Here is a 22,491-nt window from a genome sequence, read left to right on the forward strand (position 1 = left end):
TGGAATGGACTTGACAATACACATAGCAACATTCTGGATAGATGTGATCCCTAGATCTTTCTTCTGTAGTCCTACTGAGTGGCTTTAAGTCACCAATCTTTGGTTAGAGAGCTGAGAGCTAATCATTTCTGCCACCTAGCAATCTTTCTGGACATGAATTTAAGAACATGAATTTAAATGCCTATTTTTACTTGCTTGTTTCATTTAATATTCATGTATTAAGTAGTTTATTGTACAATTTCTGTGAAAATACATTGTAGATTTTCTTTAAACTAAGTGTATAAAAATCCAAGACAGCATTAAGAGTCTCATTAGTATACAATCTAAAACTAAAACTTTGAAACAGATTAGCTTCCTTTTATACAGAAAGAAGTTATGAAAAGAGTTCCTTACACTGCTTTGACCCAACTGATTGCTCATTATAATTTTCCTAGAAGAAAATGGTGAATGGGATACAAGGCTCTGTGAGTAAATCTCACAACACATAAATATTCAAATGTCTTAGAATTTCACTTCATGAAGCTCATGTTTGATTGACTAGCTGTTTTAATTACAATTTCAAGTCTTACAGATATAGATATTGCATTTTTCCCAAGGCAAACATGCAATTACCCTTATAATACAACAGGGAAGAGAGCGGGTTTTAAACAGTTGAGCTTTTTACTTGTTGAGTTTAGAGTTCACTTCTCTGTTTCCTTTATTCCACAGACTGGCAGTTATCTGATTCATTAGCATCTCCATTTTGATTGCTAGAGCCATGGTACCCTTAATCTTCGGTTTTCCTGACATGAATGCCATGGTTGGTTTTAGTTTTCCAAAAAACATTTTTACAAAATCTTCAGTAGACATACTCATCACCACATTTGCCTTCTCAGCAAACTCTCCATAACCAACATTTCTACCTTTGTTCTTAAGATCAAGGGACCGTGTTCCGCCATCTTAACTGGAGAGTTCAAACTAATAAGCTGCCTGAGTGGCTTTAGCAACGTCATCACTGAGGGATTCCTTGACAATTCTAAATGCTTCTTTCCCAGGTCCAGAATGTGGTTTGGACTGTGGCTCTTTCTTTCCTTCTGTGAATGCTGAAACAGCACCATGTGATTACTTTCATGATAACTACATCTGGGAGTTTATTTAAAAACAAATCTGGCAACAAAGGATGGCCTGGTTTAATTGCATAGATACCAAAAATTTTTATTCCTTCTTCTTTTAAAATATTTTCATCAATAATAAAGTTGGCAGCAAATTTTTTTTTACTTTTTGAAAATGGAATATGCAGCATCTGCAATGATATTTACTTGTCTACATTGGCTTTTAATATCAGCTCGTCCCAGCAGATCCATAATAACAGCGTGAATGGCTATTTGACACTGAAATGTATTGACTGCAATTTTCACCTTTAAATTCTTCTGCCACTCCAAGTATACACATAGACATACCATACTTAGCGATGGTATACACACAGTACTGTTTGAACCACAGTGGGTTTAGAGGTTCAATGGAGGGCAGAGATTGAGAATGTGAGCAATTGTACTCTTTTTCAAATAAGGAATACGTGTTTTAGATGTAAGACAGGTGCCTCTGGTATTAACATTCATCATCAAATCCACTCTTTTTGTAGGTGTTTCCAATGTGTTGGTCAAGCTATTAGTATTGGCATTATTTGCTAAATTATCAATTCCTCCAAATTTCTTGACTGCTTTTTCCACTGCATTATTGATTTGCTGTTCATCTCTCATATCAACAACATATGTCATGGCCCTTCCTTCAGCTGCTTCAATTTCTTCAGCAGCAGTATAGATGGTGCCTTGAAATTTAGGGTGTACATTCTGCAGCAATGACAACATTTGCCCCATCCTTTGCTGCTTTTATTGCAACAGCTTTGCCAATACTACAGCTTGAACCTGTGATTAAAAAAAACAAAACAAAACAAGTGTATGTCCTGCTGACCTCCCGCTGTTGGGTAGCATGATTCTAGAAAGTGTCAGCAGCCATGGGGCTGGCTGTGGAGGTGAGGGATCTACAAGACACAGACCTCTCTATTGTAGTTAGCCCATTAAATGACTTTATCTCTTTATATCCATGGCTGTGTTGTAGATTTGGAGTATGGACCACAATCTGGGTGGGTTGGAGGTGGAGAACAAAAGTTGATGGAAGAAAAAAATTCAGCCCATTTAAATAACCCTCACAATTATTTGAGGCAGAAGGATGTCTTCTTTCCATGGGCTCAATAAAAACAGCAACAAAGCCTGTGAGACTCTCCCACTCATCAGTGTGGTCAAGTAGGGATGGGATTGTACATTCCAACTTGCTTTTCCCTTGCCTGACACACAGTCCATGTTCCCTCCCGTGATACATCACTCCTCACAGATGGTCAATGGGAATCTTGTGCAAAACCAAATGCTGGACAGCGGAGGCTGTGACTTGTACTCTAAACTGTATCCTTTATAGACTCTTAATAAGAAGTGAAACTATACTTAGGGGGTAAAGTCAACTGGGATTTTAAACACTTGCACAGAGGAGATTAGCTCACATCACCCCTCTTCACATTCAGCTGTCCCCCCAGTAATGGTGAGAACTTCAGATTATTGTCAGATAATCCTTAAAAAGAGAATATCAAGAACAAAGAAACCAAATCAGAAAAAAAAAAAAAAAGGAAGTAAAAATAAAAAACCTCTGACTAAACCAAGCCTCTAAATATAACTTTTCCACTTACCTCAATGCAGATAATTCTAAGATACATATTTCTGATTCTATTCATTCGGTTGAAAAGAAAAAGACCACACCAGGGTAAGCAATGCAGGGTGGTCAGACACATAATCTAATGATAGTGTGTGGAAGCCACTACAAGAAGGAGGCGGGACCTCTGCCAGATTGTGTGGTGGCACTGACTGGCTGGTTTCTATCCCCGTCCACTGATATTTTCCAAGAATGGACAGTTTTTTTTTTTTATTGAAATTAAAATAGAAAATGTGGGACCAGAGCCCACACTAAATATTTAGTTGACTAAAGATATGAAACTGCCCATGCAAGTAGAAGTATTTGTCTTTGCTCTTCATAACAGAGAGACACTAACCTTCAGATAGAAATCTTTTTATGACTAGGCTAAAAGCCTGTCAATCTCGGCAAAGGAACACTGATCTGATCTATTTCTTGTGCATTTACTTTCTAATGCCTGAAAGGATGGTGAACTACTGACATTTTTCTGAGCCTTTGGATTTGTTTACAATTATACACTTCTGAACAATATTGAAGAATCAGTCAGGTTTAGTGGGATTAATGGGCAGTTATACAATTATTCTGAAAATATATAATACAATCCACATAAGACACCCTTGCTTCTATCTATCCCCAGTCTTCTTTCCTGTTAAGTAAATATACTCTCTAACCTTTTACATTATTGAAACATTACAGGACAACGGAAAAGCAAATGAAATTTCAAACAGTACCAAATTCTTTGATTAAATGTCTAGAAAGGATTTTCCCCAAAGATCACAAATTATATAGAAGTGAAGTTATAGGCCAGTGAGTAGAAATTTTCATTTTTCTCATGTTAATTTTAATTGTGATGCCTCTTTAAATTCCTCTTTATGTTTAGCAGGTGCTAAAGAAAGCAATAAGGAGCTCTGGTAGCGTAGTGGTTACGAATAGGGCTGCTAATCTCATGGTTGGCAGTTCAGAACCACCAGCTGTTCCGTGGGAGAAAGATGAGGCTTTCTGCTCCCGTAAAGATTTACAGCCTCAGAAACCCTGTGCAGGGTTGCTATGAGTCAGAACTGACTCCACAGCACATAGCAACAACAACAAAGATAGCAATGCATCAGACTGCAAAGTCATTTGAACTGCAAGGTCAGTGGTTCAAGCTCAACAGCTGCTCCTTGGAAACCCTATACAGGGTCACTATGGGTCGGAATCGACTTGAAGGCACTTAACAACAACAACAAAAGATAGCAAATATAGGAGCCCTGGTAACATGGTGGATTACAAACTGGGCTGCTAACTGCAAGGTCAGCAGTTCAAATCTACCAGTTGCTATGAGGGCAAAAGATGAGGCTTCTTGCTTCCATAAATATTAAGTCTCGGAAATCCTATACAGCTGTGAGTTGGAACCAACTCAGTGGCATACGACCACCACCAACCAAAGACAGCACACTTAGGCCACCTGGGGTCTAAAACCCCCATTTTTTTTTTTTTTTTTCTTTAAACAAGCTTCTTGGATTACCCTAGTTTTCTTTCTTTCCTTCCTTCTTTCTTTCTATTTTTATTTTTATTTTTTCCTTCATCTAAGCCAAATCTTATAAATGACCTTATAAAGGTTGCCAAAAGATAGACCTTAAATGAATGGCACAGTATTTGTTATAAACTCCCAAGGTACTCCAGCCCTTTAGAATCCGGCCTGGAAGATGGCAAGATGGAGGTGGTAAAACGAGTACTGTGTGAAGCTAGAGAATCTTAGTATTGACTGTACTTTTCACAAGCTAGGTCACTCTTAACTTGTGAACCCTCACAACTATAAAAAAGGAAAATAATAACATCTTTTCTACCCTCTGTAGTAAGGGTCAATGGGATCAAGTAAACAAAAGTGTTGGAATATATCACTATACCTGTTGCATTGTATCTAAACTCTTTATTTTTTACCCCTCCACTTCATTTTCGGAATCCTGGTTTGGTGCTGTAGGATCAGCACACTGGACTGTGAACCACAAGGTCGGCAGTTCGAACTCACCATCTGCTCCTCGAAAACCCTATACAGGATCACTATGAGTTGTAACCAACTCAAAAGCTCTTAACAACAACAGCTTTACTTTCACCCACAAATTAATTGATGATTTCATTTCCAACCTTGTTGCAGACCGTGCAGAGGTTTGAGGCCCTGTAGGCCCGAGTGTAACAGATCTAGCCACTTGGCAGTTAATAGCAAATTGTTTTTCATCTTAGTGTTCAGTTATATTTATTTAATTCCAAACATGAGCCCTGGATGTCCACAGAGAAATGCAATATTCCCCTAAGTTTCTAAGGTCAAGATTTTCCCCCTAGAACCAAGGCAGTAAAACTTCCTCAGAGGACGAACAAGGACAGGTTTACTGGGATTAAGCAGGGAGGCTCTGGAGAGGAACTGCCTGGGGTATATTCACTTGGGGTGGAGCAGTAAATTCTGTGAATACGGGATTAAGGACAATGGGGGCAATGTCCTCGGACCACCCTGGGTTCAATCAGTTTGATCCAAGTGAAGGTTAAACCCAGTAAGGAAGAAAGGAATATTGGTTTAAGTAAGGTTTACTGGCTTAACTTATCTTAAAGATTGTCTTGTCTGAATAATACCATTCTTCTTCTGTAAAGATCCCTCCCCACTTGGTGTGAAGCTCCTCCCCTGAATAAAGCAGAGGCCCGAGCCTCCCCAGGTGTGCATTACTGGTTGGAAGGCTTGGAGTAAAGATTGCTGTGCATTACTGGTTGGAAGGCATGCAGTAAAGATTGCAGGGCAGTGAGTCGCTGCCTGCAGAGGCCATGATGCCTGTAGTCCCAAGCCTGCCCACCAGTGATGTATCCACCCTGGCTTTGGGGTGCCTCATTCTCTCCCTCCTTCTGTTTGTCTGTGTATTCTTTTGCTATCCCTATCACCGCTGGATCTCCCCTCCTCATGAACCAAACACTCGTGAACAACACAACTATGTCAAGTTCAGACCCCGGCACAACCTTTGAGTGTAAAAGGATTTCTGATTTGGTCTATTACAACTCAAACCCATTCAGTATTAAAATGATTGTGTTTTATTTTGGCATCAGTGATAGTTACCTGCTTTTATTCCAATATTATGGCTATCAACTATGCCAATGTACATATATCCACCCACACTGCCCTGACACAAACGGCACTCCTCTGATGCACAAGGTCCCCATGTCATATTCAATGTGGTCTTGGGCTCCAAGTCCCAGCAACAGGTGACCTCAAGAAGAGAGTGTGTGGGGGGATGAGGAAGAGGGTGGACAGGGGTCATCAGGTAGACTATTTTTCAAATGGGATCAGATAGGAAATGAGCATCAGAGCCAAAAAGGAAAGAAATGCCACTCTAATTGGGGTCAAGGAGAAAAGAAGTCTCATGAGGGTGAGAAGGGAAACCTTGTACTTCCAACTAAAGAAGTCAACTATTTTTGGCCTCTTCCCAGCTCTTTGCTTCATCTCTCTTCTACATACATTTATTTATTCCAGTCATTCTCAAATGTTACTGCATATTTAAATCACTTGGGGAGCTTTTGTAAGTTTCCAGGCCATATTCTAGATTCATTAAATCAGAATGTCTATTGGTAGTACCCAAATATAAATATTTTTTTAAAGTTGCCCTGGTGGTTTCAGTGATCCGCTAAGGTGGCTAAACAACGCTATTCCGTTTCTTCTTCCCATCACACACACATGCATTACCCTTCCTAATGAGGCAATGGGAAGAACAAGGACTTTGGAGTAAAAATGGGCTGACTTTCAAGCTGGCTCTGCCACTCACAGGCACATCCCCTGGTTTTGTGACTTCTCTGAGTCATGGTTTCTCATCTTGAAGTGAGAAATGTAAAGAGTAGATTGAATGGAAAGAGTAGATTCTCAATACATGTAAGTCCAATCCTTTATAGAGCCCATGTCACAGACACTTCCTTTGCCACAAATGAGCATTTTCCATAACCTCTTAGCAAAGTTCCCATTCACTGGATGTCTAATAATTTCCCAAGTAAAGTTAGTCACTCCATTTGCTTATTAGTTCAAAGAGATCTGGCATTAGTTGGACTAGCGCTGGTGGAGTTATAGGCTAAGTACTTGATTGCTAACTACAAAGTTGCAGTTCAAACCCAGCAGCTGCTCTGCAGGAGAAAGATGAGGCTTTCTGGTCCTGTAAAGCCTCAGAAGCACTATACAGGCTTGCTATGAGTCAAAACCAACTCAACGGCACCTAACAACAACAACAGCAGCAGATACTGGGACTGCTAATCACAAAATTGGCTGTTCAAACTCACCAACTGCTCCTTGGAAGAAAGATGAGACTTTCTACTTCCATAAAGATTTATAGTCTCCGAAATCTTATGGAGTAGATCTACTTTGCCCTCTCAGGTCACTATGAATTGAAATTGACTAGCAAACAGTGGGTTCAAAAGTTGTGGAAGAGATATTGGTTGTCTGTGTTATCGTGGGGTGAAATCCAGGGCTTCTGGAACAGTCCCCTTTCTCCTCTCTGGCGAGGGATCAAAGCTCTTTGCCTTGTCATTGCTCCATAGTTCGTCATACATTTTGACCCTGTGGTTAATGCAGAAACTAATTTACTTCAGTGATACTCAGCAATGTGTGCTTTTACACATTTTTCAAAATGTAACTTTCATAACTGCTAAAGGTCATTTATAAGAATCACCTATCATTTATACTTTAGTAGAATAATCATGGAGTCTTGGTGTGGCACTGTAGGATAAGCACTGGACTACTAACTGCAAGGTTGGCAATTCAAGCCCACCAGTCACTCCTTGGAAAACCTATACAAAAGGAGTGGGGAACCTTTTTTCTGACAAAATTTATAACATCATTCGTAGGCCATACAAAATTACCAACATAAAAACTAGCCTGCTATATCTGGTCAAACATTTCATTAACTCACCCCTAATGAATCTGGTAGCGTAGTGGTTACTAATCTGGCTGCTAACCTCACAGTCAGCAGTTCAAAACTACCAGCTGTTCCACAGGAGAAAGATGAGGCGTTCTGCTCTCATAAAGATTTACAACCTCAGAAACCCTGTACAGGGTTGCTATGAGTCGGAACCGACTCCACAGCACATAACAACAAGAAAAGAGTCCTGGTGTGGTGCTGTGGGTTAATGCGCTAGACCGAAAAGTTGGTTTAAACTGCAAGTTCAAGCTCACCAGTTGTTCCTCGGAAAAACTATACCTATGGGTCAGAACCAACTAGTTGGCATTTAACAATAACAACAATGTGCACTGGACCACAAACACACCAGCAGCTCCTAGGAAACCCTATACAGGGTCACTATGAGTCGGAGATGACTCAATGTCATTAATAACAACTACAACAAATGTGATGGCTGGAAGTGTGGGCAGGGCCAGAACGAATGTTTACATAGGCCTTACAGTGGATATTTACATGGGCCTTATATGGCCCTCGGGCTGGATATTCCCCACCCCTGTTATATAGGACCACTAAGACTCAGAACTGACTTTATGGCATATAGTAACAACAACAGCAACATAGTCATGATTTTCAATATTTTTAAGCATGTGCATGATTAATTTGAGTAGCTTTTATTTGATAACTAATGTCTTTGGTCTTTGTGGTCTTCTGCTTATTCTCTTGACTAAACTTATGATTAGAAAATATTCTCATTCTTACTTTTCCCACTTGCTTCTTGTCACCAAATGAAATGAAGATAAGATAGGAGTTTGGATGACTGAGATTTTAGTTAGCATCTTGTGGTAAATCTGTTTAGATATTTAGTATACATCTGGCTTCAAAAATATTATTAAAGCAGGAATAGATTTTCTTGTAGAATATCTACATGGGATTTTTAAAGACTCTTGGTGTGGCTTTGTAGAGAAAAGTACTGGACTGTGAGCCACAAGATCAGTGGTTCAAACCCACCCGTTGGTACTTAGAAACCCTATGCAGGGTCACTATGAGTCAGAACAGACTCTATGGTACTTAACAACAACAAAGATGATATGAAATGGATTGTTGAAATCTTTAGTAAATGATCCTACAGACAGCAGTAGAGGAAAGAAAGGGTACCCTCGTTAATCAATACAATTATCATATTTGAACAGGCAATTTTTACATTTCAGGAAATTTCAATGACCTTTGGGATTTGCTTGTTCCCTCAGCATACTCATGCTCCTTCTGACTTGTTTATTATACAGTGTTGTCAAAACTAAGCACATAGCAAACAGTTTTTGTCACCTGTTGTTAGCTAATACAGTTCAAAAACTTATTAGCTAACATGATGACAAATACTATCTACACTGATGGTAAATGTACTATGTTAATTCTTAGATTTTTTAAATTCAAGATATGCTTCATGTGATATCAAAATAGATTTAAAAGCACGGTTTTTCAAAAAACATGCTCCTTGTTATCCCACAAAACTCAAAGCTTCCTGGTAACTCAGCAACCCTCTTAAAAATCTGAACAAAATGAGGATTTTGTGTTTCTATATTTGCAGAATAAGCATTTCAGACTGGCAAATTGATAATCTTTTTTAAAAAAAGAAAAAGTGTTCTTATTTCAAAGGTTCAGAAATAAAGGTTGTTTATTCTGCAGACCCAGACGTCTTGTTAAGTTGTTTTTGAGATAGCAAATTAGAAAAACATGGCAGGAGTTAAAGGTTACTCAATCAGGTTGAAGCCAGCACTTTTATTCCAGCAGCTTTTGTTCTCCAAGTTATATCTGATAATGTTGTAAAGTCTAAACATATTTTAGTTCAAAAAGGTACTCAGTTCTTAGATATAAAATGGCACTAAGTGTCCAAATATCAACCAGTCTATTCATTCTTCAAATGATGTTTTGCATTCAGAGTAATCTGCCAGCCAATAAATCTGAATTGTAATATTTGAGGACCTGAAACTTTTGAACTGAAGGTTTGCTTTTCATTTTCCTGTGCATAATCACCAGATGGGGGCATTAATAAAGGGGTTGGTGTATTGGCCAATGCTGAGGCCTATTATTTAGGCAGAGCCATGGTAACGGAGTCAAGCTGAGTGTGTACAAGAGCAACGTAATTTCAGTCTGTACCATCCAGGCAAATGTGCCAGCAGACACAAGGAGTGAAATAACCCAAACTATTTAAAATTAGCTGTGCACTTGAAAAGTAGGAATAGCATCTTCCTTTCTCAACAATTCAAAAAATATTGGTGGTAAGCCTTCCCCCACACGATCTACCAAATAATATATTATCTGCAAAGCACGATGCATCCAAAACTTAAAATTGGAGAACTTGCACTGAACTGCATTTCAAGGAGAGAAAGAAGAAGCTTGAAGCGTAGTGCCGTGAGGATGTCCACATGGGTGGGCAAGCATATGTTGCTGCTAAGCTGAGGAAGTGGTATACCACGATTTCTTCATAAGTGTGAGGTCTTTATAAACGCATCCTCATGGGAACTGTTTTAAATATAAAGATGACACACAGTCCCCAGCTAGGCTTCCTCACTGTTTGGGGAGCGTTGCCACTTTTTCAAAACATTAGGTTACTCTGGGGGATTTTTCCTAAATTGTCAACAATTCCATTTTTAAACTTGGTTCTTCCTCTCACCATGAGACAGATGTCATGCCGCATAAGCTATATTTAGCCTTGGAGGCGATGTAAGTTATTTTTACTATGCTGACTCCTACCTGACAGTGAAAGACGTATTCTGGTGTGGTTTTCTTAAACTTCATGTTCCAAACCAAGGCCACTCCATCTGGTTCGTGGGGAGCATCTTCATTGTTGTTGTAGGAAGCAACCATCAGCTCAGGGTACTATATGGAAGAGAACACAGGCTAGAGCATGACAAGAAGATAGACAACAAAAGAAAAACTTGCTTATTCTTACGCACACAAGTTATATAACATACCTTTAAATAGTACTTTCTTTTTAAGTTGTAGCATGCTGAATACCATTTACTGCCTCAATCTATTGCAATTTGGATTAGTCTCCAGTACTCTACTTGTGGAGTCCTGGTTTGGCACTGTGGGTTAATGCGCCAGACTGCAAAGCCGTTTGAACTACAAGGTCGATGGTTCAAGCTGACCAGTCACTCCTTGGAAACCCTATACAGGGTCGCTATGGGTCAGAACCGACTCAATGGCACTTAACAACAACAACAACTCTACTTGTGCTTGCTATGGTCACCAGTAACTGCAAACACTGCTTAACCTTGCTTAACTACCTACCATTGGGGTTTCCCTCTCCTTTCTCCTAGCTTTGCTCCTAGTACGTCTCCCTCCCTCCTGATACTCTGCCCTGATCACTCTTCTTAGTTGCAGCATTTCACAGGGGCTGTTCTCAGTCCCCTCCCGCCGACACACCTTTTTTTTGGCCTCTGCACATTCTCCTTGGGTGACCTCATCTACTCCAATGGTTTCATAAGCATTAGCATGTTGATCAATTTCCAATCTACATTTGTAGGTTTGATTTCTCTCTCAGTTATACATTCTATTGCAGATTTCTCATAGACACACAAATGTGTCTCTGCCCATAGACATATCAGATACAGCACAGGAAAAATGAGCACACATCCCACAGAAAACATGCTGTTCTTCCAGTTTCCTCTGTTTTAGTGCCTTGCACTGGACTTCTGGTGTGGCCCTGTAGATTAGCACTGGACTGCGAACCACAAGGTCGGCAGTTCAAACCCACCAGTTGCTCCTCAGAAACCCCATGAGCCAGAACTGACTCCACAGCACTTAACAACCACCACCACTAACATTCATTTAGCTGTCCATGCCAGACACCCCATATTATTACTATTCCTTCCTTTCTTTTATCCCCACATACTGCGTTTCACTACTTCCTCAGTACTTTTCACATGCATGTCTTCTCTCCTAAATGTACTGCTGCTCTGGATGAAGGTTTTGGTTAAGTGCTGTCAAGTCAGTTCCAACTCATAGTGACCCTGTATAGGGTTTCTGAGGAGCTGCTGGTGGGTTTGAACCACCGACCTTGTGGTTAGCAGTCCAGTGCTTATCCTACAGCATCACACCAGGACTCCTAAATGGCTTCTTGCTTATAAGCACAGCAGACTCTTCCTCCTGCACTTTTCTTCTTTTGTTAGTGTGACTTCACAAAATATACGCTTGGCTAGGTTACTTTCCTGCTTAAAATACTTTAATGATTCTGCATCACTTTTAAGACAAAACCAAGGTGATACAGTGTCCTTCAAAATTCGTCATTTTCTACTTCCTCTACTTAATCTTTTACATCCTGCCCCACCCTCTGCCCGTATGTCCCAACTTAACTGGGAAAGTTGCAAGGTAGCCAGGCCTTGCAACTCTCTACATGAGTCTGATACTCTTATTATTCCCTATGCTGTTTGCCAAAGCTAAATTCATCATTTAAGACTCAATGCAGGCCGAAAATCCTAACTACCCAACCACACTCCCTTATACCTTCTAGGTTGCATTAATATTTTGAGCATCTCCTTAATAAGCATTTGCCAAATTTTAGATTATAGGGATTTTTTTTTTTTTTTTTTAACTTCTAAATTCAGGTGTGGTGCTGTAGGACCAGCACTGGACTTTGAACCAAAACGTTGGCAGTTCAAATGCACCAGCTGCTTCTCAGAAATCCTATATGGGTCACTATGAGTCGGAACTGACTCAATGGTGCATAACAACAACAACAACAACAAATTTAGGTACAGATGCTCCATTTTATTTCAATAACTTCATGCTCAAGGTGATGGCTTTATATTTAATCACTTGTTGTTGAACAAATGCCAGTAATTAAAGGCTTAAATTCAAGAAACACAAATGGTGAAACAGTGAGGCTAGGTGTTAGAAAAATCTGCTAACCCTACATGAACTCTGTCTCAGAGTTACTAAATGAGCTGAGGATGAATCTTGGAGAAGCATTAAGGAATAAGAGCACATTTCACGAAAACACATTCCTACCTGGGATTCACACAAGTGAGCCCCATTACTGAAAACATCAGGATGAAAGCAGACTCTATCACTGTCTTTTCATAGATTATATAATTTTTCCTCCCCCTCACCATGTTTTCTATATATTTGCTAGGCAATTGTCCATATAAATTTGAAAACTGACATTTTAATAAAAAATAATTAAAGCTACATCTTCTATGTGACTTTAGTCATTCTTTCAGTGCCTTCAGTTTAAGAAAGCTGCAGACAGTTAACAACTTGCTGGTTGGTGGAGAGGAAGTATAAGCATACAATCATACACATGTATGTGGTCACCAGGGGAAGTAATCATTCTTTATTAGAAAACACTTCTCAGAGGATGAATCAAAGGCCTATTATGAGAGTCCTTTGATTCAAAGCCCATTCAAAGAAATGAACATCCAGATAAACACAGTAGTCTCCAGACTGTCCATCTGAAGTTTAACTATGTCACATGTGAAAAAGGCAACTCTATCACATTGACACAGCTCGTTGTATCTGGCATAATGTCCCACAGCTTCACATCTGGGTCTCATCTTTGGCACCCCGCCTTGCAGCTTTTTTTCTTCCATTTTCAGAATATTTAACTTATTTGACTCTAAAGCTTTTTTAGAAAATGGGGAGCAATTTAGCAGGATTATCAATGAAACACCTTTGGGGTACTTTCTATAATTAGGATCTTAAGACCTCAAATACTGATTTAAATCCTATTTCATGCAAGTCTTTATGATTTCAAAGTCTCCTCTAGTGTATCTTTTTGCATTGTTTTTTTTTTATCAACGTGATTCAGCCACCTTTTTTTTTTTAACTCTCCAATGAAATATCACTGACAATGATTTAAACCATAAAGTTGTGAAAAATCATGATCTTAAGACCACAAATAATTATGAAATTTATAGGCTGAATTAACACAAGAAAATTTTACCTGGAAATTTCTAGATCTGCTCTCAAGTCCACTTTGTTTTTTAAACAGACACACAATCTAGCTTTTTGGGGAGGAGAAGGAAAAGCTACCAATATATTTTAGTGCTCATTTATGTACCAGACACTGATCTGAGTGATATGTTGGCTCACTTGGTCCGTGCAACCCGCTGAAGTAGGCAAGAGTCTCTGGTTAAGTAATTTGTTCAAGGTTATGTTGCTAATAAGTAAGCAAGTGAGAAATCTGCTGGAATTCTGTTTGAGTTCAAAGGCCACATCCTTTCCAGTCCTCCGTTACACATGTCAGGTACCCACTGTGGATGTGTCCAGTGCCTATCAGGGATATGTAGAGCACCATGCCAGGTGAAATATGAGATAAGAAAGTCAATACTAACATGCTGTACTCTATAGAAACTCATTGCCAAGGCATATCTAGCCTGTTCTCCTTTTATACCTCTTCACGTTACCTCCATGATTGACCTTCTATACTTCGTTCTTAATATCATAAGGCTACATTCAGAAAATCTTTTTTTCCCCATAAGTATGTAAACTGGGAATTTTGAACCTCTCACAAGAGCGTTGTGATGTAGAATCTGAGGACTCCAATTCCTTTGTCTCATGCCCCATTCTAAACACATTTTTCAGAATTGCAAACCTCTTTCCCACAGGGTGGGTGGGCAGGACGGAAAAAATAAATTAAATGTGTTCTCTCCATGATGATATTTCTGCCCTTTTCAATTTCACTACCTGTAGCAGAACCACTGCACAGAATCCTGTGTTGAAATAAATCCATGGTCAATAGGGCCGACCACGTGCTGAGGTGCAGCAGGGACCAGCCCCACTGTGCACCTGCCCTATATAGCCTCCTCAGGGAACTTTATTAGCACACTGGGAAACACAGTAAAAGTTATCTTTGAGGAATGTGACCAATAAGACTCCTGTGTAATTTCCATACTCTGAATAAGTGAAGTGTCTGAGCTAAGTGTTTCCTCAGGCTTGGGTCTGATTTCTGTGTATACACTTGCGCACTCACAGACCACCCACACACTGGCAGGAAAGGTGGATTGAACTGGCTGGCAGAAGTCACGGCAGGCTGAGGTCATGCACTATAAGCTTGGCTGTGTCGATGTACAAAGGGATTCAAGAGCACAGGATGCTCACCCATTTGACAATGTGTGGTATTACACTCCTTTTCAATGTATCTGTTCTCTAGCCGGATTAAATAAGGCTCTTCATTTCGCCCTGTTGTTGCTAGTGCTTTCAAGTGGGCGCCTCCTTACAGCAACCCCATGTACAACAGAAGGCAATGCTTCCTGGTCCTGCGCTATTCTCACAATTGTTCCTATGTTTTAGTCCATTGTTAGCCTCTGGGTCAATCTATGTTGTTGAAGGTTTTCTTCTTTTTCACTGACTCTCTACTTTACCAAGCATGATGTTCTTCTCCAGGAACATGTCACCCATGCCTTAAATGCCCTCTGAGAAGTCCTGTATGACCAGAGGCAGATCCTCCATTGTTTGTCATGTTGTTGTTGTTATTAAGTACCATAGAGTCGGTTCCGACTCATAGTGACCCTGCACAGGGTTTCTGAGGCTGTAAATCTTTAGGGGAGCAGAACGCCTCATCTTTCTCCTGCAGAACCACTGGTAGTTTCGAACTGATGACCTTGAGGTTGGCAACCTGTCTTGTAACCACTATGCTACCAGAGCTCCTTTTGTGCTTGTCATGTTGTTGTTATTGTTCGTAGGTACCGTGGAGTAGGTTCCGATTCATAGTGACCCTGCACAGGGTTTCCGAGGCTGTAAATCTTTATGGGAGCAGGAAGCGTCATCTTTCTCCCGCAGAACAGCTGATAGTTTCAAACTGCTGACCTTGAGGTTCTCAGCCCGATTCGTAACCACTACGCTACCAGAGCTCCTTAGTGCTTGTCATAGCACCACATAAATCATCCACTGGTTGAGTTGGCCGTTCAGCCAATATGCCTGCGTTCATTCTGAGTGCCACATTAAGGAGATATAACAATGTTGTTGCTGATGTTGTTAAGTGCCATAGAATCAATTCCATCTCACACCAGGACTCCATAGGCACAGCAATGGTGGTGGTGGTGTGCTGTTGAGTGGGTTCTGGCTCACAGCAACCATGCATACAGTTTCTGAGGCAGTAAATCTTTACAGGAGTAGAAAGCCTCATCTTTCTGGTAGATTTGAACTGTTGACCTTGAGGTTAGCAGCCCAGCGTGTAACCATTATACTACCAGGGCTCCTTAGATATGGCAATTGTTGTTGTTGTGGTTGTTGTTAAATGCTGTTGAATCAATTCCTACCTATAGTGATCCTGTATAGGGTTTCTGAAGAGCAGCTGGTGAATTTGAACCTCTGAGGTTGCGGTTCAAACCAACTTTTCAGTCTAATGCATTCATGAGTGAAATCATCAGATTTGGATTTAAATTTAGAAACAATGCATTTGCATTTCAGAAAGATTATTTGGGTAGATGTCCAAAGGAAATACTATAGATGGACACATGTGGAGGTAGAGAGGCCAATTAGGAGGTTAGCAATATTATATACATGTGTAAGATAATGAGGCCTTAAATTAAGTTGGTATGGGAGGTGTTGGCAAGGAAAGAATTTGAGAAATGTGTGAGCACAGAAACAGTCTTGGTGACAGACTGAATATGGGAGATAAGAGAGTGAAAGTTGGTAGAGTTAATTGTGGGAATTCTACTTTAGGCCCTTGGGTGTACTGTAGTACTCTTAACACAGAGAGAATATAATACGAGAGAAAAGATTTGGGGTATGTGGAACTAATAAGTTAAGTTTTTGACACAATTAGTTTGAGAGTCTATGGAACAGTTGAGTGGGTCTGCCTGGTGTACAAAGGCGGAAATCAAGAGGGAGATTGAATATTATAAACAAGCTGTAAATACAGTAGTTGAATCCATGCAGGTGAAGGGGACGTCCCAGGAAAGGACACTGGGAGCCAAGCAGAGGTTAGAACATGACCTGGATTCTCTAGTACAGAGAGTGACAGAGGAAAAGGAACTGTCAGAGAAGCGGGGGAGGGGGTGTTTAAAACTCAATGTGAGGACATTGTTTCTAGAAATACAGGGAAGCCAATGAATCTGGATGATGGAGTGGCCAAGGAAGACAAAGACTTTAAATACACACTGGATTTGGCAACTAGGAAACCACTGGCAACTTTAATGAGAGCAGAGAGAAGGTCTATTTCCTTGTTAGTTACCTACCACATCAAAGGTACAAATAGCTGAGTGGAAAACATAAACTGAAACCAAGTAAAATGACAAAAAAAAAAAAAAAGATTTAGAGAAGACTTGTAGGTTAGTGAACATATGCAAAGTGGGGAGCAAATCTCTCTTCTTTTTATATTCAGCAACTGAGTTATCCAAAAGCCCAGTTTATACCATCCCAGCAATCATGCTTACCTGAAGAGACCAGTCCATGCAAGTGACCACTCGATGCTTGGACCAATGTTCATCATAAAATTGACGATTGAAAGAAAGGTTGGCTCCAGCTTGAACATCCCTGAAAGGGGTTAAACATCAGAGACAAAAGTGATGCTTCAGAATGGAGCTTTATCACTATGACACTCGTAATCAAACAGTGAAATGGCTAAATAGTACTTCTCTGAGATGGAAACATTGATTCAGGCAGCAAACTCTGATCATAAAGATAGTCTTTACAGTCTACAGATGGTCTCCTTTACATCTTATGGAAAGCTCTCTAACCTGTGTTCTTTCTATGTGTTGTTCCAATTCTGGCACGAAATGCCAAATTTGTTTCAGCTTCTCTCTTGACCATTTTCTACCTCCAATAGGGTGTCCTTGGAAACCCTACATTGTTTGTTAAGTGCTGTTGAGTTGTTTCCAACTCATAGTGACCCCTGTATAGATAGTATTTCTGAGGAGCAGCTGGTGAGTTTGAATCACCAACCTTGTGGTTCACAGTGCAGTGCTGATCCTACAGCACCACACCAGGAGTCGACAGTACTTAACAACAATACGCTCTAGTCTAAATCAGGGTATACTAGAAATCTCACATCTATGGGAACAAGAAATGCACCCTTGGGGTGTCTTTTGATCTCCATAGTGCCTCATTTGACCTTAGCCCAGAGATGATATGCATGTCTCTATTTACCTGCTGTAGAATAAGCACTAGTTTACTAATAAAAAAGTCGGTGGTTCAAACCCACCAGCTGCTCTTTGGAAATCTTATCTATATAGGGTATCTATGAGTCAGAAATGACTCAATGGCACTTAACAACAACAACAATTGATCTGCAAATTATGATTGACTGCAGTGGTTGCTTACTGGGTCAAAGGCAAGCTATGATTTCTACCATAAAACAGATATGGAAATGGTGGAGGTACCAACACACTCCAGATGCTTGCCTTTCCTGCCATAGACTAAAAGTGTTTCCATCTAGGAGGATTACACTTTGGCCAGTATTGCGTGACTGATGTTCAACTGCCCATCACACTAACTTCTGAGTACTTTGCACTAGTCTTACCCCACACCAGCTGAGTGTTTTACAAAGAATACTGCTTGAAAAGTGCTGGCAGCTCTCAGTCTGTATACAAATCTACCTAAAATGCTTGGGATCCACTTCAGGAATTCCTCTGTGCTCACCTTTCTTCTGTTCAGTTAGGTCTTTCCTCGTTTCCTGCCTGAATGCTGTCATCACTTGGCTATATATATAGCTCTTGTTCAGACTGTATAACCTGGTTTCAGAATATTTACTTGGTTTCCAACTAGCGGATACATTACTACTCTCGCTCAAGTCAACCCCCCACCCCCACCCTCCTGCACTGCTTCAACATTCCTCAGCTTCAATGTTGCAAATGTAGGCAGGAAAGACATGCATCCAAGTCCTATGAGGAACCCAGGATAGCACTTGGCCAGGTATCTAGAGGGAACTGGTGGTGGTGTGTCGTGGAGTCGATTTCGATTCAGAGCAACCTTGTACTGGGTTTCTGAGGCTGTAAATCTTTACAGGAGCAGAAATTCTCATCTTTACCCTGTGGAACAGCTCGTAGTTTTGCACTGCTGACTCTGAGGTTAGCAGTCCGACTCGTAACCACTTTGCTACCAGAGCTCCTTCCAGAGGGAAGTTGTTGTTGTTGTTAAGTGCCGTCGAGTCGGTTCCGACCCATAGCGACCCTGTACAGGGTTTCCGAGGGTGTAAATCCTTACGGGAGTAGAAAGCCTCATCTTTCTCCCGCGGAGCGGCTGGTAGTTTCGAACCGCTGACCTTAAGGTTCGCAGCCCGATTCGTAACCACTACGCTACCAGAGCTCCTTTCCAGAGGGAAGTAGGGCCCAGAAAATCAACAACCATAGAGGGAGTACAGAACCTCTTCAAAATAAAACAAACATTGCAGAAATGTCTCTTCATATTAATCTAAAGACAATGCCAAGTGTTGGGAACATTTTTCAGAACTTCTTTTGCAACTATTTTCAGAGCCTCTGTTACATTCTTTTGAGCATCTTCAATGATGACACAACTTTGCCTTATTGGATGTATTTGGATTTTAGAAACAGTAAAAAGTCAAGTCTGATAAAAGAGCAAATGATCTCACCTTAGCATGTTGTTCTTAGCCAAACTAGATGAGTGACTAAAAAGCAGCTGAATCTATTTTTTTATAAGGCTCATAAAATGACTCTGCTTATGCCCCTGGAGATAGTCAACAGCTACTGCCTTGAGAATACATATGTTACATTCACAGAGGAAGTCACTTGGGCCATTCACTTTTATGATTAGTTTTCAAAAAATCTATAAATATACCCTTGCACATGAGTTTTCTAAAAGGCATAAACATCATCTTAAAGCTAGCGAGAAGAAATTTTCCATTCTTTGCTTGCTGTTTCCTACATTAAAATCTCTCAAGTCTCGTTTGTTTTCTTCAGCTTCCTGTTTGCTAGATATAAACAATAAATCTAGTAGATACAATGTAAACCTCCTTTTGCTGCTTATAGACATGTTTTCTCTGGGAGGCAATGTATAGGACTGTGCCAAGGAAAAAGATGTACATATGGCTTTACCCCCTGGACCAGTCCCCAGATATCAAATTCACAAGCATTTCACTGTAAACAAGAGTCATTTCACCAAAGTCCTTAGTGAAAACTGTTCAGCAAGATCAATCCTGAAATGTTATCCTCCTTTGATTTGCTAGATTTGAAATTTGCCTGTTCAATCCATAAATGAATTTAGAATCAATGCATAAATGATAACACTATTTTTTTAATGCATTCAAAAAACTAACCCATCTTTTTCCTCTAATTCTCGACCACTGTAGTCAAAAAAGATGTCAGAGTCTTCTGCCAACGCTCGTTCAATTACTCTTATTGTACGATCAAAAAAGATGAGGAATTCCTCTGAATGAAGGATCTGCTGTTTTTCTTCCTCTGTCAGCTCTCTTGGAGGGGCTGGTAATGTAAACAAGAGATTGTTAGGAAAGAGGAGTGACAATTAAAACATTTCAAGAGGAAGTCAACTCTTCAAAGAGACTGAATGTAAAAGCTTATCAAAGGAGTGATAAGATACAGTAAAATAACAAACCATTGAGAGTTAATAGAGATCCTAAATGATCTCCTAAGTCACAACACACGGTTTTTGCTGATGTCTCCACTGTCACATTTATAGAAAAGATTTCCTATTTGGCCTAATTACTGTTGTGATGAGATGGAGAAGGAAAAAAAACAAAAAACAAAACTACAAATGACACTTGATGTGTTCAGATTTTAGTAGTCAGTTCTGAAAGTTAGTTTCTTTAAAATGTAACTGAAAATTTTCAAATAGTACATAATAGACAAGTTTATAAAACTAGGTGTATTAGATACTATTATAAAGCTGTGCCTAGTAAATCATTAAAAATGATCAATAATAAGATCTAGTTAGCACTTTACCTTTTCTTTATCTACTGGTTAAATTAATTTTATTTTAGATGGTTTCCATTCTAAAGCTAAAACATGTCCTTCCACACCTTCTTCATTCTAGATAACTTTTGCTTTAAGGTGACACATAGAATAAATAAATGCCTCTGTAAAACACCTCACAATTGATTTTATTCTACATTTTTCTAACACGATTTATCTTTTCAAACCGAATTTGAAGATTCAAAATAACTTGGAAAATTTGCTCACCTCAATCATGATTAAGTTACATAAAGTCTTCCTTCTGTAGCTGCTTGTTCATAAAACTGTAGATTTCCCCCAGATCAAGAGCAGAAACTGCCAGCTGAATCTTTGTGGTTCTTCAGGAACCCCAGCTGGACTCTTGATATAGAATGCCTTCAATAAGCACTTGATCACTTTTTCAGTAGAAACTCCTATAGCGCTCACCTACATAAGTACATTACATCCCAGGTGTGATCCCGGGTGGAATCAGCTACAGGGCTTTTCGAACATTTCCATGACAGATCTCTCCTTGGCCACATTTAAAATATGTTAGGTCCATTTTGTTTGGGTTAGTACTACTACATAAATGGTTAACCAAGCTTCACTGCATAAAGATATCGTAAGGCCAACAAGAATGCTTTATTTAAAGACTCCTTAAATCTTGGTCATGGTTAGTGGAGAACTAGAGACACATGAAATTAAGCAGAGAAGTAGGAACTTTCCCCCTTTATTCCTTTATTATTAACAACATAAAAATCTTTCCACTCTCTGTTTGTATTTTTGAGTCATTTCTATTTCACCGGGATCTTTCCTTACAGGTCCATTACCTTGAATTAAAAAAAAAAAAAAAAGCATCTATGTAATTTTCTGTAATTTTTTCTTCCTTGTAGCTTATTGTCACTTTGATCTTAGCTTTCAAGATACATGACTTCTTCTCTAAGAGAAACATAAATGGCTGATCAAAGTGTAATTGCAAAGGCTAAGTTCAGGTAGGTGAAGCAGTAACCTCTCTAGATATTATGTTTGACAATACAATATTTGGCTCAAAATTAAATTACTACTGGAGAAAGACAAAGGATATATTTTATATTAAGCTTTGATGTCTAATAGGGATCAAATGACATGATTTGCTAGCATAAAACTAGAAGATACATGTGTAGATGAGTTATTTATTTTTTTAATGTAATAAACAATATTTGATTGAGAAATTAAGTAGGCCCATAGTAATTTTTGATTAAAACAGCCTTCCAAATTAAAAAACAAAACAACGAGTTTAAATTAATGTGTTATTACAATGCAATGCAAATATAATGGAATATTCAGGAAGCTCAATCAAAAAGCGCTATTTAGAGATGAAACATTTCCAGACATCATAGTTCATGCAAAGTAGTTAGTATATGAATTAAACCCACAAGATCCAAAGTATAAGCATAAAAAATTAAAATTAGAATTGCTTACTGCACGATAGATTCTAAATTTTTCCTGAAATATCTTTGTATAGCTTGGCCCTATCTCAGTAATGTAATGTACTATTTTTAACAAGCTTATAGCATGAAAATGGCCAATGTTAATAGCAAAATGCATACCAGAACACAAGGTAGGCATTAACCTGATTTTTCTTACTAGTGAAGCAAAAAATGCAATTGTAGTGATTTTGTGTTTGTTATAGCAACACAGAGCATGGAGTACTTCTGACAAGAATTAAAAGCTAACAGTAAATTATTCACTTAAACTGAGCCTTTTAAAAATAAATAAATAAAAATTCTTTATGAAAAACAGAATATGTGGATATGACTTCCATAGGATCCAAATGATAGGCCAATTTCTAAATTTACCCAGTTACACTTGTCTTGAGAAACAAGAAAAAAATATATGTCCGGGAATTCTGAAATTAAAAATTTAGAATACTGCCTAATTGTATCAAGTCATGGCCTACAAAATTAACATCTAGTTTAAATTTTATATTTTGGATCTTTTTATTATAAAATGTTTATTTCTTTGGGTTTACATATAAAATACTCTTA

The 22,491-nt window shown here is 39.2% G+C and overlaps 1 protein-coding gene across 4 annotated transcripts in view; it reads right to left on the reverse strand.

Annotated features, from left to right (window-relative positions):
* Positions 1-22,491, reverse strand: part of DYNC1I1 (dynein, cytoplasmic 1, intermediate chain 1) — a 416,457-nt gene that overhangs the window by 124,101 nt on the left and 269,865 nt on the right. For all 4 annotated transcript variants that reach the window (XM_006834266.1, XM_006834268.1, XM_006834267.1 and 1 more), the window contains 3 exons: positions 19,834-19,996; positions 16,997-17,096; positions 10,368-10,493 (listed from right to left, as the gene is read on the reverse strand). In XM_006834266.1, the coding sequence (XP_006834329.1) occupies positions 10,368-10,493; positions 16,997-17,096; positions 19,834-19,996 (389 nt within the window). The remainder of the gene's footprint in view (positions 1-10,367; positions 10,494-16,996; positions 17,097-19,833; positions 19,997-22,491) is intronic.

The sequence above is a fragment of the Chrysochloris asiatica genome, unplaced genomic scaffold (genome assembly GCF_000296735.1).
Source record: "Chrysochloris asiatica unplaced genomic scaffold, ChrAsi1.0 scaffold00010, whole genome shotgun sequence".
In the NCBI taxonomy this organism is placed as follows: domain Eukaryota; kingdom Metazoa; phylum Chordata; class Mammalia; order Afrosoricida; family Chrysochloridae; genus Chrysochloris; species Chrysochloris asiatica.